The sequence below is a fragment of the Anguilla rostrata genome, chromosome 3 (genome assembly GCF_018555375.3).
Source record: "Anguilla rostrata isolate EN2019 chromosome 3, ASM1855537v3, whole genome shotgun sequence".
Lineage (NCBI taxonomy): Eukaryota > Metazoa > Chordata > Actinopteri > Anguilliformes > Anguillidae > Anguilla > Anguilla rostrata.
In genome coordinates this window covers 57,787,247-57,804,514 of record NC_057935.1, presented here as the reverse complement: position 1 = coordinate 57,804,514, position 17,268 = coordinate 57,787,247, and the positions used below count along the sequence as shown (strand labels likewise).

The following is a 17,268-nucleotide window of genomic DNA, read 5'->3' as shown; positions in this document are numbered from 1 at the left end:
ACCGCATTACGTTCCGTGCATCGCGATTTCCGGTTCGCACGTGCGTCCGGGAATAGTGGGAACGCGTGCAGGAGGAACAGCCGTTCTTACACCGTTAGTCCCACGCACAGAACACCACCCTGCTCACGAGGGGGCTCACGGTGCGAGCACAGAAACCATTCAACCGACGTCAAGATGGCGATGTGGTGCCAAGGTTTTGCATTGTCTAAATACACAACAATCTCTTTCAACAAATAGAGCATTAGCCTCATATCCAGTTAGAATAGACAATGCTTTCATGAGCACTTGCATTTCAAATGTTGTTGAGCCGCAGTAAATTAAAGTTAAAGACATCTTTCAAAGCCTCATGTTCTTTACTAACTGCAGCAAAATAATTCAAAAGAATAGTGCTTTGGCATATCTAGATTGTCTTTAAGCTCTAAATCGGCTAGGCAGGTTAGATATATTACACCGACCACCACACGTACAAGTTTAATATATTCCTTTAAACATTTTCCAATGTTTGTGAGCAATATATATTATTTAATATAACTTTACGTATAAATACATGTTAGCTGTACTGCACTATTAAAATTAGATTGTGAGTCCTGTTAAGTCACATATTTTTGCCCAAGGAAGACCCTGCAGCAATGAAAGGCAGTGTGCTGGCAATGTCGCATTTCGCTTGCTATGTGCTTCTGTTCGGTTATCACTATCCGCCTGCTCGCGTTGAAAAATCTCATACAGCACACGTGTAAACACACTTGTTTTGATTATGTTCATCGTGTTCATCAAAAAACGTCAAAAAGTTAAAATTCACTATACAGATTTTAGTATTAACTTCAAAAAAAAACAAAAAAAAAACAAAAAGGCATCTCCAATCCCACCCAAATTTGGAATGTCCAATTCATGAAGTATGTACAAGCGCGCTCACTTGCGCCCCCTGGTGCTGGCTCGGGAGAATGAGGACGACTCGCGGATTTCCTCCTGAACACAAGATGAGCGCTGGGCGGGGGAAGGAGACCCAATCATACGCGTATGCGCTCGGGGGCGGAGGAGAGGAGACCCAATCATACGCGTACGTGCTCGGGGGTGGAGGAGAGGAGACCCAATCATACGCGTACGTGCTCGGGGACGGAGGAGAGCAGACCCAATCATACGCGTATGCGCTCGGGGGCGGAGGAGAGCAGACCCAATCATACGCGTATGCGCTCGGGGGCGGAGGAGAGCAGACCCAATCATACGCGTACGGGCTGGGCAGGGGGAGGAGAGACCCAATCATACGCGTACGTGCTGGGCAGGGGGAGGAGAGACCCAATCATACGCGTATGCGCTTGGGGGCGGAGGAGAGGAGACCCAATCATACGCGTACGCGCTCGGGGGCGAAGGAGAGGAGACCCAATCATACGCGTACGTGCTCCAGGGCGGAGGAGAGGAGACCCAATCATACGCGTACCAGGAGCAGCACGTGCCCGGACAGCCGACAGGGTCGCTGAGATGGACTGCCACCCGTAACTGATCCCTCCAAACCACGGACGCGCGGGCACAGCTGGCACGGGCACGGGCACGGGCCAGAAACGCTCAGAGAACCACGGCGCCCGCCCATGCGCCACAGGCAGCGGTGTTTTCTTTTTTACCCAGCAGCCCCAGGGGTTTGCAGCTGCGCCAGCGCCAGGCACTTTATAACTCATAATCGGCAGCGGCCCCTCTGGGGTTATCAGGGGGTCCGGCGAACGCGCGCGTCGAAAAAAAACAAAGACAAACAAACAAACGAACAAACAAACGAAAAAAAAAAACGGACGAGAAACGTTAAAAGATTCAGACGAAAGTACAGTAAAGCGCGGACGGGGGAACGCGCTCCGTTCTCTCGATTTGGACGGAACCGGTTCTCTGTTTTCCCCGTGTTTCGGGGGAGCAGATAGCGGCGGACGCGCGAGTCCCCCCCCCCCCCTGCGTGTGGGCGGTGTCCCGCACAAACAGCCCAGACCCCCCCCCCCCCCTCCCCGGTTGTTCCCGCTGCTCGTCGCCGGGCACGTGTCCCGAAAACCGCCCAAGCAACCGCCCAGGTCCTCCACATCGGCTCTAAATTTAACGACGTCCCAAATTTACACGGCCCGCCCTCACCAGCGCACCAAACCCGCCCTCACCAGCGCACCAAACTCAAGAGCAGTCACCGCGCGGCCAAACCACAGAACACTTTAAAAACACGACTACAGCAGAGCAAACGCGTAAACGTCAGGTTAGGAACCACACCATGCACAAAATACGTGTTCAACAGACCTGGGTCAAAAACGTCCCTGTTTTGGATTCAAATGCTTTTCTACGCTTTTACTGACCTTGCCTGGTGTGCTGGAACCAATGAAATACGCTCAAAAAGTGAAAACCTCGACTTCTTGTCATACCGGCAGGCTCAATTACGCCAGGCAAGATCAACAGACCACAGAAAAATATTTGAATCCAAAACAAATGTGTATTTGACCCAGGTCTGGTATTTAACAATTAACGCTTCACCAAACAGTGAGAGAAGCTGTGTGTAACATAAAGGACAGAAACGTGGTGTTCTGTAACGAAAACACTGTCTTTCCACCGTTTCTCCACGTGGAATTAATAACAGCAAAATTAAGCCTTGAATACTAACCTGGGCTTGTCAGTCTTTGTTCTATAACGTTGCTTCTGAACAGTCATTAAGGACAAGACAAAATCGCTCTCGCGTGCACACATAAACGTGCGCACGCACACACACACACACACGCACACACGTACCTGTGTACATACAACCACAGTGAGTTACTGAAACAGCGTTTCCTAATGCTGCAGGCCTAGACCTATATGTGACATCATCCTAGCATCTGATAGGGTAGCACAGCGGGGAGATTCTGCCCCTAACCCTAACCCCCACACACAACACTACCCATTCCCTTAGCAGCTGGTAGAAAATGCTCTGCCCTGCTCAGAAATACCAAAACCAAACGTTCCACAGAGCCAAACCTTATTCTTGTGCTTCCACAACGTGCAACATTGCCCTAACCCTGAAATCCATTTGCATACACACACGCGCACACACACACACACACACACACACACACGGAGGCACACAAACACATGTGCGTGTGCGCGCACATACGCGACACAAAAACAAGTGTGCGTTTTTTTTTTTCTCCCCCTCCAAAAATGGTGGCATTCGCGTTAAAACAGGCACGTCAACTCCAGCGCTGCCCTGTGCTGGATGGTACGCATCATCACACCTCGTTGGCCGCAGGCTTGCCTTTCGGCACGGGTCCACCAGCACCACCTAGTGGACAGGGCCCGCAATCGCAGGATCACCCCTCGCCTTCCTCCCCGGCCCCAGGTCGCCCTCTGCTGGCTACCAGGGGAAGTAGCCGCGCTGCTGCAGCTTGCGCAGCAGGATGTGCGTCAGGTCGAAGGTGGTGAAGCTGACGCCCACGGCGACGGGGCCCTTGACCCAGTTCATGCTCAGGCCCTTGTAGAGCCCGCGCACCAGGCCCTCCTCCGCCACGATGTCGCGCATGGTGCCCGCGATGCTGCCGTACGTGTGCCCCGTCACGCCCGCCGTCTGCATCCGCCGCCGCACCACGTCCAGCGGGTACGAGGCCGACTGGCCGATCAGGCCCGCGCACGCGCCGAACGCCAGCCGCTCGTACGAGTACGGCTGGCTCCGCCCACTGCGCTCTGCAGGAGACAGAGAGAGACGTGCGGAGGGTCAGACCGAACCGGCCCAGCTCCTGGAGGCCCACCTTCACTCCAACCCCCACAAAGCCACACCTCATTCAACAGCTAGAGCAGGGCGGCCCAGCCCTGTTCCGGGAGATCTACCGTCCTGTAGGGTTTCACTCCAACCCCAACAAAGCACACCTCATGTCTGGGGGGATGGGGAGTGGGGGGTGTCTGGGGGGTTGGGGAGTGGGGGGGGGGGCGTGTCTGGGGGGTTGGGGAGGCGGGGCGTGTCTGGGGAGTGGGGGGGGTGGCGTGTCTGGGGGTTGGGGAGGCGGGGCGTGTCTGGGGGTTGGGGAGGCGGGGCGTGTCTGGGGAGTGGGGGGGGGGCGTGGTCTGGGGGGTTGGGGAGGCAGGGCGTGTCTGGGGGGTTGGGGAGTGGGGGAGGCGGGGCGTGTCTGGGGGTTCGGGAGGCGGGGCCTTACCTGCGTGCAGCTTCTTGAGCGTCTCGTAGGTGAAGAAGCTGAGGCCGGCGTACGGGATGACCCCCAGGATGGTGGGGGTGAACCCGCGGTACAGGGTCTTAAGCCCCTCCTCCCGGGAGATCCGCACGAAGACGTGCATGATGTTACTGTACCTGGGGGGGGAGGGTCAAAGGTCAAAGCAGGCCGATGCCCTGTGATAGGGATCCATATATGAACACAGACTGCATGGCTGTTCAATGGCTGCTTCATAAAGGCTTGACATGTCCAACCAAACGCTTTCACTGGGTTTTTAGCGGAGGGAAACCTTCAAAGTAGCCGTTATGGAAAAATAAGAGGGCAAAGAATTACTGGTACAGGGTGTTAGCGGGTGAACGGTGTGTAGTGGGGTGAATGGTACTGGCTGTTAGCGGATGAACAGTGTGTAGTGGGGTGTTAGCGGGTGAACGGTGTGTAGTGGGGTGTTAGCGGGTGAACGGTGTGTAGTGGGGTGTTAGCGGGTGAACGGTGTGTAGCGGGGTGTTAGCGGGTGAACGGTGTGTAGCGGGGTGTTAGCAGGTGAACGGTGTGTAGTGGGGTGAATGGTACTGGCTGTTAGCGGATGAACAGTGTGTAGTGGGGTGTTAGCGGGTGAACGGTGTGTAGTGGGGTGTTAGCGGGTGAACGGTGTGTAGTGGGGTGTTAGCAGGTGAACGGTGTGTAGTGGGGTGTTAGCGGGTGAACGGTGTGTAGTGGGGTGTTAGCGGACGAACAGTGTGTAGTGGGGTGAATGGTACTGGCTGTTAGCGGGTGAGCGGTGTGTAGTGGGTGTTAGCGGCTGCTCACATTTCCTTGGGTGTCACCGCCATCCTGGCTCGGACCATGTCCAGAGGGTAGGTGATCATGGCGGCCGTGGTGCCCGCCAACGACCCGGCGAGTAACCGCGGCAACGGCGGCAGGGCCCTGAGAGAAAGGCACAGGACACGGGAACGAAACGCCGACCGTAAATAAAAGCAGTTAGCGAACCGCGCGCAGGTGTACGGCAGTTACTCAGAACCTTCCTTAACGCAAGGGCCTGACTCCCAGCACCTCATGCAGAGAGGCTAAAGCAGCGTGTGAGAGACTGCTGCCCTCTAGTGGCTGGAGGAGATTCAGACATCTATCAGACGGGGGGGGGGGGGTAGTCAAACAGGCAGAGGAGGCATGCGGTGCATTTCCAGAGAATCTGAGCAGTGTTTAAACACAGCGTGCCGATTGGTCGGTGCAGCAGAGGTAGAGTGGGTGGGCAGAGCTTAGGGAGCGGAAAGGGGCGGTCCTTACTTCCCCTGGAAGCCGTAGTACTCGCCCAGGAGCCGCTTGTACTGCTCGTGGGCGCAGAACTGGATGGCGGCGTAGGGGATGACCCGCACCATGGTGGCCGAGTTGCCCCTCCACAGGCTGAGGAAGCCGTCCTGCAGGTAGGTGCGGTAGATCAGCCGGTACGCTTCCTGTGGGGGGGGGGCGGAAACGAACAAACCACACCCTCAATGCCACAGAGCCACGCCCCCACTCAGTCCCACCAACGCACTCTCAATATCATCCTGCCAGTCAAAATCAGAGCCCTACCCCCCAACGTAGCTCAAACACTCGCCCAATCTCGTCTTGTCAGTCAAAGTCAGAGTCCCGCCTCCTCCACCCATCAAACATTCCCTTAATCTCATCCTGTCAGTCTGAACCAAAAGCCCCGCCCCATTCTCCTAACGCAGGATTGGTCAGGCTGGGTCCTGGTTACCCCCCCGCTGCTGCTTTCTTGTGTCTAAATTCACTGCTAATTTGAAAACCCAGCAGACCCCGTGACCTTGGCTGGGGACAGTTCTCCTGACCATATTAAGAAATATCCTGTGCCTGGGCACTGTCCTTGTATACTGTAACCAAGACAACCAGGCGTCCATTTTAACGCCAGGACACCCGTGGCTGACCAGATGGCCATCTTCAGGCTGAGGTACAGAGGGAAAGAATTTGTGAACATTTATGTGACCACTATCCAATTACTTCTCAGACAACACGTAAGCAGTTTACCCAGAATGCTGTGGGGGGCGGGGGGTTGTGTGATTCTGTAGAAGGGACTTTTCTTGCAGGGTTTAGTATTCGCAAAGAAGGCCAGCTAGTTCCTCTTCGGAATTAAAACAAACTTGAAACGACCTGAAAATCGAGACTTCAATGTGCATTTACCAACTTGCAGAGGTATGAGGAAGAGTGTTTTTCTGTAAGATTTTACCACCCCTGCCCAAATGTGATCCTGTCTGGGGGGGTGTGGCCACATTCCTGAGGGGGCGGGGCAACCGGATCACCGTGAGCTACGTTCTTTATCACCAGTGACCTCATTTCATCCAGACAGACAGGATAGGACAGACAGAGAGAGAGACAGACAGGGTAGGACAGACAGAGAGACAGAGAGACAGGCAAACAAGCAGGTTAGGACAGACAGAGAGACCGAGAGAGAGACAGACAGGGTAGGACAGACAGACAGACAGGATAGGACAGACAGAGAGACCGAGAGAGAGACAGACAGGGTAGGACAGACAGACAGAGAGGGTAGGACAGACAGAGAGACAGAGAGACAGGCAAACAAGCAGGTTAGGACAGACAGAGAGACCGAGAGAGAGACAGACAGGGTAGGACAGACAGACAGACAGGATAGGACAGACAGAGAGACCGAGAGAGAGACAGACAGGGTAGGACAGACAGACAGACAGGATAGGACAGACAGAGAGACCGAGAGAGAGACAGACAGGGTAGGACAGACAGAGAGTGAGACAGACAGGGTAGGACAGACAGACAGAGAGGGTAGGACAGACAGACAGGGCAGGACAGAGAGACAGACAGGGTAGGACAGACAGACAGACAGGATAGGACAGACACACAGCCCTTACCTTAGCAGAGAATCTGTTTGAAGACACTGCAATACAAAGAGGAAATAAAAATGAGAACATGCCTTTTTTCCAAAGAATCTGTTCAGAAAAGATGAAGAGGAAGTGACAGGTGACACTGTGGCCTTCCTGCTTTATACCCAAAATACATAATGAATAACATGCAAATTTCAGAATGCAACGAGTTCTTATAATCATGATTATACTGGTCATTATTATAAGGCTTAATAAGCTCTCATTGCCTGGGATGTTGTTATAAGGCTTAATAGGCTCTCATTGCCTTGGATGTTGTTATAAGGCTTAATAAGCTCTCCTTGCCGTGGATGTTGTTATAAGGCTTAATAAGCTCTCATTGCCTTGGATGCTGTTATAAAGCTTAATAAGCTCTCATTGCCTTGGATGTTGTTATAAAGCTTAATAAGCTCTCCTTGCCGTGGATGTTGTTATAAGGCTTAATAGGCTCTCATTGCCTGGGATGTTGTTATAAGGCTTAATAGGCTCTCATTGCCTGGGATGTTGTTATAAGGCTTAATAAGCTCTCATTGCCTGGGATGTTGTTATAAGGCTGAATAAGCTCTCATTAACGTGGGTGTTGTTATAAAGCTTAATAAGCTCTCATTGCCGTGGATGTTGTTATAAGGCTTAATAGGCTCTCATTGCTGTGGATGTTGTTATAAGGCTTAATAAGCTCTCATTGCCGTGGATGTTGTTATAAGGCTTAATAAGCTCTCCTTGCCTTGGAAGATGATTTTGGTTCGGTCCAGAGGAGCCACGGTAGTTTTGGCCACAGCGCCGGCGAAGGCCCCAGAAAGCAGAGACGTGACCATCGTATGGCTCTGCTTAAAGCCCTGCAGACAGACAGGGAGAGAGACAGACCGTCAGACAGACAGACCGTCAGACAGACAGGGAGAGAGACAGACCGTCAGACAGACAAAGAGACAGAGAGACAAATAGACAGAGATTCAGACAGACAGTCAAAAGGTCAGACATGGTAGGACAGACGGATACTAAAAATGACCCCTCAGTGAGTTTAGTAGGGACTCCAGTTAAGTGTGTTCTCTGGCAAATCAGTGACACTAATCAATGGTCAAACAATCAGGGGGAGAAGAAAACCTGCAGGACTATTGACCTCCAGGGCAAATAGCCCAACGTTTAGATCGAAATCTCAGATTAAAATCCAAATAGTCAACCAACCACCCACACCGTCCCCTCTGCCCCCAAAAAACCTTTCGTTAAAAAAGGTGGCTGCTTGGACACAAAAAAGTGTAACACCTCTCCCCCCTGCAGCAAGCCAGAGGGACACAAAAAAGCGTAACACCTCTCCCCCCTGTAACAGACCAGAGGGACACAAAAAAGCGTAACACCGCTCCCCCCTGTAACAGACCAGAGGGACACAAAAAAGCGTAACACCTCTCCCCCCTGTAACAGACCAGAGGGACACAAAAAAGCGTAACACCTCTCCCCCCTGTAACAGACCAGAGGGACACAAAAAAGCGCAACACCTCTCCCCCCTGTAACAGACCAGAGGGACACAAAAAAGCGTAACACCTCTCCCCCCTGTAACAGACCAGAGGGACACAAAAAAGCGTAACACCTCTCCCCCCTGTAACAGACCAGAGGGACACAAAAAAGCGTAACACCGCTCCCGCCTGTAACAGAACAGAGGTCAGCGCTCGGCGTGCCTGTACTTGCTGGCCAGGGCATTCCGCGGTTGCCCTCGACGACACATTCCTGCGGTGGAAGATTAAACCAAGAGGGATGGGAGTACAGCCCGGGGGGGGCTGGAGAGGTGGGGGGGTCATTGTTGTGCAAGGACAGACCCCAGACAGTGAGAGATCACTTGTCTTTCTCTGAGTACAAGAGTACAAAATGAAGGTGGGGTGGGGGGGGGGGGGAGGTGTTTTGCGCAACACCCAGCTCCAAGCCGAAGAGTGCCGCTCCACGGGAGAGCGGAGAAGGGGGTGTGGCTTATCTGAACGCCATCTCTTGCCATATCTACGTTTGGGGCCGCAAAAAATGACACTCGCACATGATTATTCCCCCTGGAAAATATAAATATTAATATCTGAGCCCGGGATCGGGCTTCGTTCACAGGGATGTCAGGACTGTTCATATCGCTTTTTAGATTTTTTTGATAGATTCTGGGACCTTTGAAAGACTTTAAACATTCCACTCCTCTTACTTTCTCTCTCTCTACATGCGCATGTAAAAGAGAGGAGCAGGCACAGACTGCAGGCAGAGATAAGCAGAGAGTCAGTGCCTGCACACTGTGAGGTGCTGGCGAGATATACCCTGTGTGTGTGTGAGAGTGTGTGTGCGTGTGTGTGTGTATTGATATCCCACGCGTGTGTGTGCGTGCAGGTGTGTATGTGGGTGTGCATGTGTGCATGTGTGTGTGTGTGTGTGTGTGTGCGTGGGTGTGTGTGTGTGTGTGTGTGTGTGGGTGCAGTGTGTGTGTGTGTGTGGTGCAGGTGTGTTGTGGTGTGTGTGTGTGTGTGTGGTGTGGTGTGTGTGTGTGTGTGTGTGTGTGCGCGTTTGTGTGTGTGGGTGTGGGTGTGGGGGGGTTTACTGCTTTCGGGCGTTCGGGGAGACCATGTGATTAGCTTTTTGTTTACGCGCAGAGACACCTGGGATCCCTTAAATGAAGGGCGTGTGCGGTCTTGTGCTCGGCTTTCTGGAACCTTCCACCAAAGCCCTGGCTGTAAAAAAAAACCAAAGTTCTGGAAGGTGTCCATGGTAGCGTGCCAGGACGAGCTCGCCAACACGAAAACAGCCAAACCCTGCCGCGAGATCCAGGACGGACAAACCCGGAATTCTGAACGGAATTTTCAAGCTCTCTCCCAGATCCCGCTCCCTCAAACTGCACAGCCCAAAATTAAAGAACAGAAACAGGCACAGAAATCAGCACATCAACACGGAAATAAAAAATCTGACACAAATGCACAAAGAAACAGCCAGCATATGAAAACGACTACCCCGAATATTAATGCTGAATGCAGAAATTTGTGATTTCTGAATCAAAACCATTTTCCAAGGGCATTATTAGCATAGAACATGAAAATGATGCCCATGGTAAAAAAATTAATGAGTACAGTTCACACAAATTTAAAGACTTCTTCATGCAGCAAAGGAACCCTGAATCACCCATGAACTATCAATTCCAGCTGCCCTGATTGGGGTGTGTCACTGGGCATGTCTAAGCGTGTCACTGTGGGCGTGTCTAAGCGTGTCACTGTGGGCGTGTCTAAGCGTGTCACTGTGGGCGTGTCTAAGCGTGTCACTGTGGGCGTGTCTAAGCGTGTCACTGTGGGCGTGTCTAAGCGTGTCACTGTGGGCGTGTCTAAGCATGTCACTCCGGGCATGTCTAAGCGTGTCAGTGTGGGCGTGTCTAAGCGTGTCACTGTGGGCGTGTCCATGTGGGCGTGTCCACATACCTCAGACTGGACAGCAGGAGGGCGTGGCAGCACCTCACCCTGGGCGAGGGCCCTGGGACCCTGATGTTCCTGCACCCCGTTCCCCATGGCAGGACCCCCACGCACATGCAGGCTCGGTCACGGGGCAACCCCCCCCCTCCCCAAACCACACTGTAGGGAGCAAAACACAGAGAGAACAGGGTTCAATCCCACAATTCCCCTGATCCACAGCCAAACACCCCCACCTCTAAAACACTCAGACACTGAATCACTTTCACACACTCACACACACAGATTCAAACTCATGCACACACTTCAGTGAAACTTGGGAACAAAAATAGCAGCTAGCACTAGCGCACCTGAAGCACACTTGATCTCTTTCATTCACATTGGTTACTTTTAATCTCTCTTTTAATCCCCCCCAGCCAAAGAACAGAATGTTCCGTCATTCATCCCTGATAGTTTTTTGTTTTCGGTACTTACCCCTACCCCACCCCCACTACGGGGGCAGATCGCCGGAGTGCCCTTTGTGTCAGGCGTTCTCACAGGACGCCCGGGTCCACAGACTGGGGGTCCTCCTCGGGTCCTAATGCATCATGTGACATGGGAGAGAGATAACAGCACAGCATTGGCCTTTCCTTCTTGTCCGAGGCTTAAATTATCGACAGAGGTGAGGTTTAAAAATAAAGCTGCCCGGAAGCTGGCCTGGCTCTCCCACACAAAAACCACGCTGGACTAAGGACCCCAGCTCAGCCTCATCAAACCTGGCACTGTCAGCATGAAGGACCAGAGGTTGCGAGTTTGAACCCAGAGCTGCATCACGACTGTGGCACACTCTCGAGTAGCACAGGCGACCCGCATGTACAATTCCAGTAAAAACAACAACCAGTCTGACAGTGAGCTTATCTGCTTATCCAGCTAAGGGCGTATGTGGAAACACTACTCTCGGGTATACAAATAGCCAGCGGTCATCTAATGAGTCATTTTCCTTTACAAAATACAACAATAACTTTGCAAACAGTGGTTCCATGTTTAAGACACCCCCCGCCTGCCCAGAGGATTTATGTAGGACAACAGCACAGACCGTGCTGTTTGGCAAACACCAAGCGTCCAGCCCTGAGCTGCTTTTTGGGTGAAAGGTCCCCTATTTATAGAAGTGTGGGAAAGGTGAGGCAAGTCCACCCTCCCATACCCCATACCCCATAACCCCACCCCCGCCCAAAAGTCCTATATACATTTCACCACTAAACTAATATAGCAATGGAAATCGATAATATAACATTAATAAAACACAATATTGTAATCGGGAGAAAAACAGAGCTTACACAGTGGCTTAAGCCTTCACTGGAGAGGACAGCTAAGGTAAGACCCACCCCCTGACGTACGGACAGCCAATAAGAATTAAGAAGATGGAGCAATATGGAAAAAAAAAACAATGCGCACGTTATCACGCTGCCCCCCCACCCTTTCATCTGTCCACCTCCCTCTCCTTTTTCACAATCACATCCTCAAATTCTCTCTCTCTCTCTCTCTCTCTCTCTCATTTCATATGCTACTAAACACGCACGCATCTTTGGGTATTTGGTTTTGTTTTTTTCTACAGGGAGTACAGATGGAGAAGCTTCAGATTCAAAGAAGAAGAAGAAAAAAAAAAACCTACTTCCTCGACATCCGATCTGTGAGGTGTGCAAGACCGCAGATGACTCTGCGTCTGTTATTACAGTGTTGAGCAGTTAATGTACTCGTTATTATACATACGATTATATATGTTAGTAGCGGTGACTTATTTGTGCATTTACTGTTCAGGGAAATGCGGAAGACCAATGAGAAATTATAAATTAAACTTTTAAACACAGGTGCAACCACTGACCGTTTCCCTGTGGCTGAAGACCCACCTCTTCAGACTCCACCCCCCTAAATTATTTCAGGGATTTCAAAATGGTATCTGAATGGTTTTAAGGTTGTTGTTTTTTTTACAGCTTCGTATGAATGCTATCTGCGTGCAGTTATGATTTGTGTCATTGGTCATAGTTGGCACAGCTAACTGTGCATCAGTGAACTTGCACATACGCTAGCTGGTCAGAGAAAGTTAGCAGCCGCTAATGGACGCACACAGTAAATCAGTGGACTGCACGAATGCCCTCTCTCACTGTCAGACGCACTGCTTAGAGACATCTGCCGAATGCTTCTAATGCAATGCTTGTAATGTAATGCAATGCAATGACTGGTACCTTGCAGGGCAGCCTTTCACCGTTGGCGTGTGAGTGTGTGTGTGAATGGGTGAATGAGAGGCACCAACTGTAAAGCGCTTTGGATAAAAGCGCTACATAAACGCAGTCCATTTACCATTTACCAAACTGCACGACCTCACAGCTCACGAAAACCACCCAGGCATGCCCTTCCTTTCCCCGCAAACCGAACCGCAGCACTGAACACCAGGGCGGCGCCATGGAGCAGGACAGAGCAAAGGGCAAAGGTTTCAACCCCACCTACTGTACACCCAAACAGGGTGTTAACTTTGGTGACTGAACAACCAGGGTAAATATTTCAGCATAACTGATAGCTGGCAAAATTTAAGCTCTGTACGTGAAACAGAATTAGTCCCTAACAATGTTTAAGCAAACAAGTTCTTTTTGTTTTTGTACATCACTTTTCACACATACTAACACGCAGCACAAACAGAAAATCATCTTTTTTTAAAAAACCTTTGGTGAAGTGGAAATGCCCACACAGGCTCCTCCTCAGACCCAAAAATACCACCTTAATATCCCCTCGGTTATAATAACAGTCTGCTTTAAATGCTTATTTGTTTTACACTATCTTCGATGGTTTAGTTTTCCCAACGCCCTTCGAGGCGTACGTGCGCCAACACACAATTCAAATTCAACAGGTCTCTCTGCTCTGCCACAGATCTTTGAGAGCAACAAGATGAGCAAGCTAGCAAATTCAAATGTTGGCGTGTGTGAAAATTCGATTCCCGGGGGATGGGGGGTTGGGGGGGGAGTGATGAACTGGCGACGCACAGTGTCCAGTGGGGAAGAAGCCTTGAACCAGAACAGTCAGCAGTTCAGAAGCAGAGAGCACAGGAGCAACACAGGAGCTCAGTGTCTCAGTCTGTACTCTGTGTCCCTCTGCGCTGTGGTGGGAGAGTTTAACCAGGAGCAACACAGGGGCTGAGTGTCTCAGTCTGTACTCTGTGTCCCTCTACCCTGTGGTGGGAGAGTTTAACCAGCGCTGCAGGACCCAGTTGGCCAAAGCAGTGTTTACTTGCGTATCTCAGCACTCTGGTGCCATCTCCCACGGGCCTCCGATCTGTCTAAATGGAGCATTTGGCCTCATATCACACACCCCCCATTCCCCAACCCCCTCCCTCCCCACTTCCAAAAACCTGCATCCAAATCCGTCATTTTATTTTCTCGTCCATTTTTTAATTCCCTTTCTGCCCGGGAATTCAGCAGCCTGGTGGGGTTCCGGTTAAACATCTCAGGTAAGTGTGAAAATGGAGCTTGGGTTTCCCCCCGGCGGTCAGGTCTTTCACAAGCAGCGCCGGACCCCACTTCCACTGAACGGGGCTCCGTGCAAGACAGCCATGTGACCAATGTGACTCAACGCCAATAAAGGCTACCATGAACTCTGATTCCAGTACCAACAAGAACACAATTCAGACGCTAAATAAGCTAAATAATCAGTGCAGATGTACTTGGTTCAAAGTCCAAAAGACGACGTGTGTTTTTATTTGGGGGGTGTGGGGTAGGGGGTTTCTGAGTTACTCAAACTGTTCTGAGCACAACCACGAGAAAAGATCAACCTCAGGATTTAGTTACAGCAAAACCTGTATTTCCTGCTTGTGGTTCCACTTTATGGTGATTTCTAGGGTGTTTATTTTTTTAACTATTATAATAATAATTATACTTTAAAGTTACTCATTTTTTTGAGGGCCCTGCGTCTGGTTAAAGTTCATCTCAACAGACAAGTATTCGAAATAATCTATACCTTTGAAACTTTGATCCCCTTGTCCCTCATTGCGTCTTACTTGACAGACACATTTACATGACCCAGTCAGGACGGTTTACATACAGTAACTTCCGCTCACAGCTTTCCTAATATTAGCAGTTTACACAACAGGGTCGTGGTAGTGATTTTCTCGAAACTGCAATGACAATGGCCTTGTTGCCGATTCAGACCAGTAACCCTAATTTCAAATGAATTAATCAATCTTTTTTTTTTCCATTGTGTGAATGATTTATATTCCTAAACCAGGCGTATAATACAATGGCAATTAAGATTTACTACGACATTACGAAGCTTTGATCTAACGTCCACAGCGGAATACACCGCAGCTACCTGGCAGACATCATCACTTTAGTCAATATACTGAGTGTTCGTCACAACCATGTAATATAAAGGGATATTTTGCATATTTTAATACAATTATTTTTAAATAAACTGCCTGCGTTCATTCACAGAAATGGAGGAAACGAGCATGCTTCTGGATGATTCCACGCGTAGTCTACTTTCTACAACATATGGCGAGCTCGTATCATTATCGTGGGCAGACACAGACAGCTCACTTGCTAGCGTTAACCAACAGTTCATTTGCTGGACAGTTTAGCAAGCCAGCAACTCGTAACAGCCCAGCAATGATGGAGCAAGCGACGGGTCATTAGCAACGGGTTGCACACCATAGTCGCGCCTAATCTAAATGCACAGTCAAAAGTTAAAGCCAGGCTTAAATATAACGTGGGACAGTTAGACTAGTTTGATATTTGAAAAACAACACCGCTGGCTAACCACACGCTGTTATCAACGAGCTAAACACAAAACAAGACAGCTAACAAGCGCTAGTCCTAAGCAGCTGGCGTTAGAGCTAAATGAGTATTATGTCAACTCGCGGGATGGAACTAGCTAACACAGCACCCAGGCGAGACTAACGTTAAAATAGCCTGAATAGAACTGACAGTGCGCCGACAGCTGTAATGTTAGCTAATGCTGCACAGCTCCCGTTAGCTATGTGCATGTGCATTCCACCGCAGCGCCAAAGCGTGTTCGTTTGCATTAGCCAACGCCAGCTAGCCCACTGTGAACAGCTATCGAGCAACCTCTATTCGATAACCTTAACTACGGCACTAGCATTCCTTACCGATATTTTCGCAGCACCACCTGTGGCTTTCGGTGCTTTTAGATTTTTCGGATCCAACTTCAAATCTCCGACAACTCGCCTCTTCAATGACACTCCTCCTCCTTGAACGGTAGCTTGCAAGCGAAGTTCCCAGTTAAAACTTACAAGCCAGTCAGCTAAGTCTTCGCATCAATGTGCGATGCCCCTCGGAGTCCAGTCGTTGTGAGACATTTCTTCAAACCAGTGGAAAGTTGTCAACATTTCCTCCTAACGTGCCATAACCACGACAGCGACGTGACTTTCACAAATGCGAAAGCAGTATCTTCTGTGCTTGCTGCTATCTTGGCAGTGGGAGAGCCCCACAGAGGACCTTGGGAAACTGAGTTCTGAGGCAGTGCTCACTGCGATAGGTTGTTTTGAGGGGCGTGGAGGTTGAAACCGAGTTTGTTTGAGGACAACAATTGAAAACAAAGCAAACTTGTCTGTGGCTGGTAGTTCTCATTCTAAGAAATAAGCAAAAACCCAAAAATGAAGACATTCAGCAGTTTTAATTAATAATAAACAAATAGAAAATGTAGCAGAGTCAAAGGCCTAACTGTACATGACAGGCGAGCAGATTCGCAGTTTAAACTAGCAGCAGCAGATGCTACCGCGCAATAGTCATTAAGCGTTCAGCTAAGTTCTTGGTAAAAAGTGGTAATAAGAACACTTTCAAAAACGCGGATCGTTTTTCTACCAAATCGGTAATTTCAAAACAACTACCAGACAGACTGACCATGCGTGTTTAACTTCAGTGAATGGGCACTTAATATATGCATATAGTTGGCTCATAAATAAAAGTGTACGTCGTAACTTGGGTATTACGTAACTTATAAAAATGGGGCAAGTTCAAACTACAAAGTATGAATCCATAAGAAAAAACACATGTCGAAATTTAATTGGAAGAAGAAAAAAATATATGTACAATATACAACAGCAGAAACCAAAAAAAAGGCCCAGATCTCCTATTAAATGTGGCTTAAAGAACACTGCAGAAGCTTCCAGCACTTACAAACATTGAGGACAAAAATTAATGCACAGATTCACTGATCTTTATGTCATCTGGATCCCCCTTCAATGTTTCCGCCATGTCTAGCTGATCCCCACGTAATACAGATCAGGGAAACCAGGAGTTAGTAATGGGTGTGGACGTCCTCCATGCTGTAGTATCAAATCAACTCCAGTCCCGACTGTGGCTGGCAGCTGTGATTGGCTGTTGCCTGGGGGGGGGGGGGGGGTTCCACTAGTGTCTGCCGAGTGAGGGCTTCCAAATCCCACAACGCATCAGAGCTACAAAGCTCTATTGATCTTGCCTGGCGTAATTGAGCCTGCCAATATGACCAGCGGGAGGGGTATGCATTTTTCATCGGTTCCAATACACCAGACAAGATCAGTAAAGTGTGGGAAAGTATTTGAATCCAAAACAAATAGGTATTTGACCCGGGTCTGGTTCCGTGTCTCCTGCGGTACGGTTGGTGGGAGGCAGTTTGGAAGCATTAAATCTACAAACGACATCTGCAGCAATGAAGCAATGAAGCAATCTCCTGCATCTACAACCGATGGTCTGATTTAAGTAAGAGAGGAAATGGAAAAAACGAGAACAATAATTCAGTGAAACCTGCAGCACTGAGACCTCATCTGTGACCACATAGATGGTTATTAGGGGCGAGTGTTAG

General features: G+C 49.9%; 1 protein-coding gene across 2 annotated transcripts; it reads right to left on the bottom strand.

The window, feature by feature from the left end:
- Positions 1-1,603: 1,603 nt before the first annotated feature.
- On the bottom strand, positions 1,604-17,254 carry slc25a42 (solute carrier family 25 member 42). 2 transcript variants are annotated; one of them, XM_064328639.1, is made up of 9 exons: positions 15,575-17,254; positions 10,918-11,020; positions 10,456-10,605; positions 7,758-7,869; positions 7,025-7,050; positions 5,433-5,599; positions 4,959-5,075; positions 4,137-4,288; positions 1,604-3,669 (listed from the first exon to the last, which is right to left on the bottom strand). In XM_064328639.1, the coding sequence occupies exons 3-9, from the start codon at positions 10,540-10,542 to the stop codon at positions 3,344-3,346; spliced, it is 987 nt and encodes a 328-aa protein (XP_064184709.1). In that variant the 5' UTR covers positions 10,543-10,605; positions 10,918-11,020; positions 15,575-17,254; the 3' UTR covers positions 1,604-3,343. The 2 variants fall into 2 exon arrangements, with proteins under 2 accessions (XP_064184709.1, XP_064184710.1); XM_064328640.1 differs by lacking the exons at positions 10,456-10,605; positions 10,918-11,020; positions 15,575-17,254 and adding an exon at positions 14,882-15,543 and having other exon boundaries at positions 7,758-7,855.
- Positions 17,255-17,268: the final 14 nt, after the last annotated feature.

Coding starts and splice junctions, on each gene's coding strand:
- slc25a42 (XM_064328640.1), bottom strand. CDS start 15,030: ATGAACTGTTGGTTAACGCTAGCAAGTGAGCTGTCTGTGTCTGCCCAC. Junction 5,076..5,432: donor TACTACGGCTTCCAGGGGAA/GTAAGGACCGCC, acceptor CCTTTCTCTCAG/GGCCCTGCCGCCGTTGCCGC. Junction 3,670..4,136: donor GCTCAAGAAGCTGCACGCAG/GTAAGGCCCCGC, acceptor TGTCTCCTGCAG/AGCGCAGTGGGCGGAGCCAG.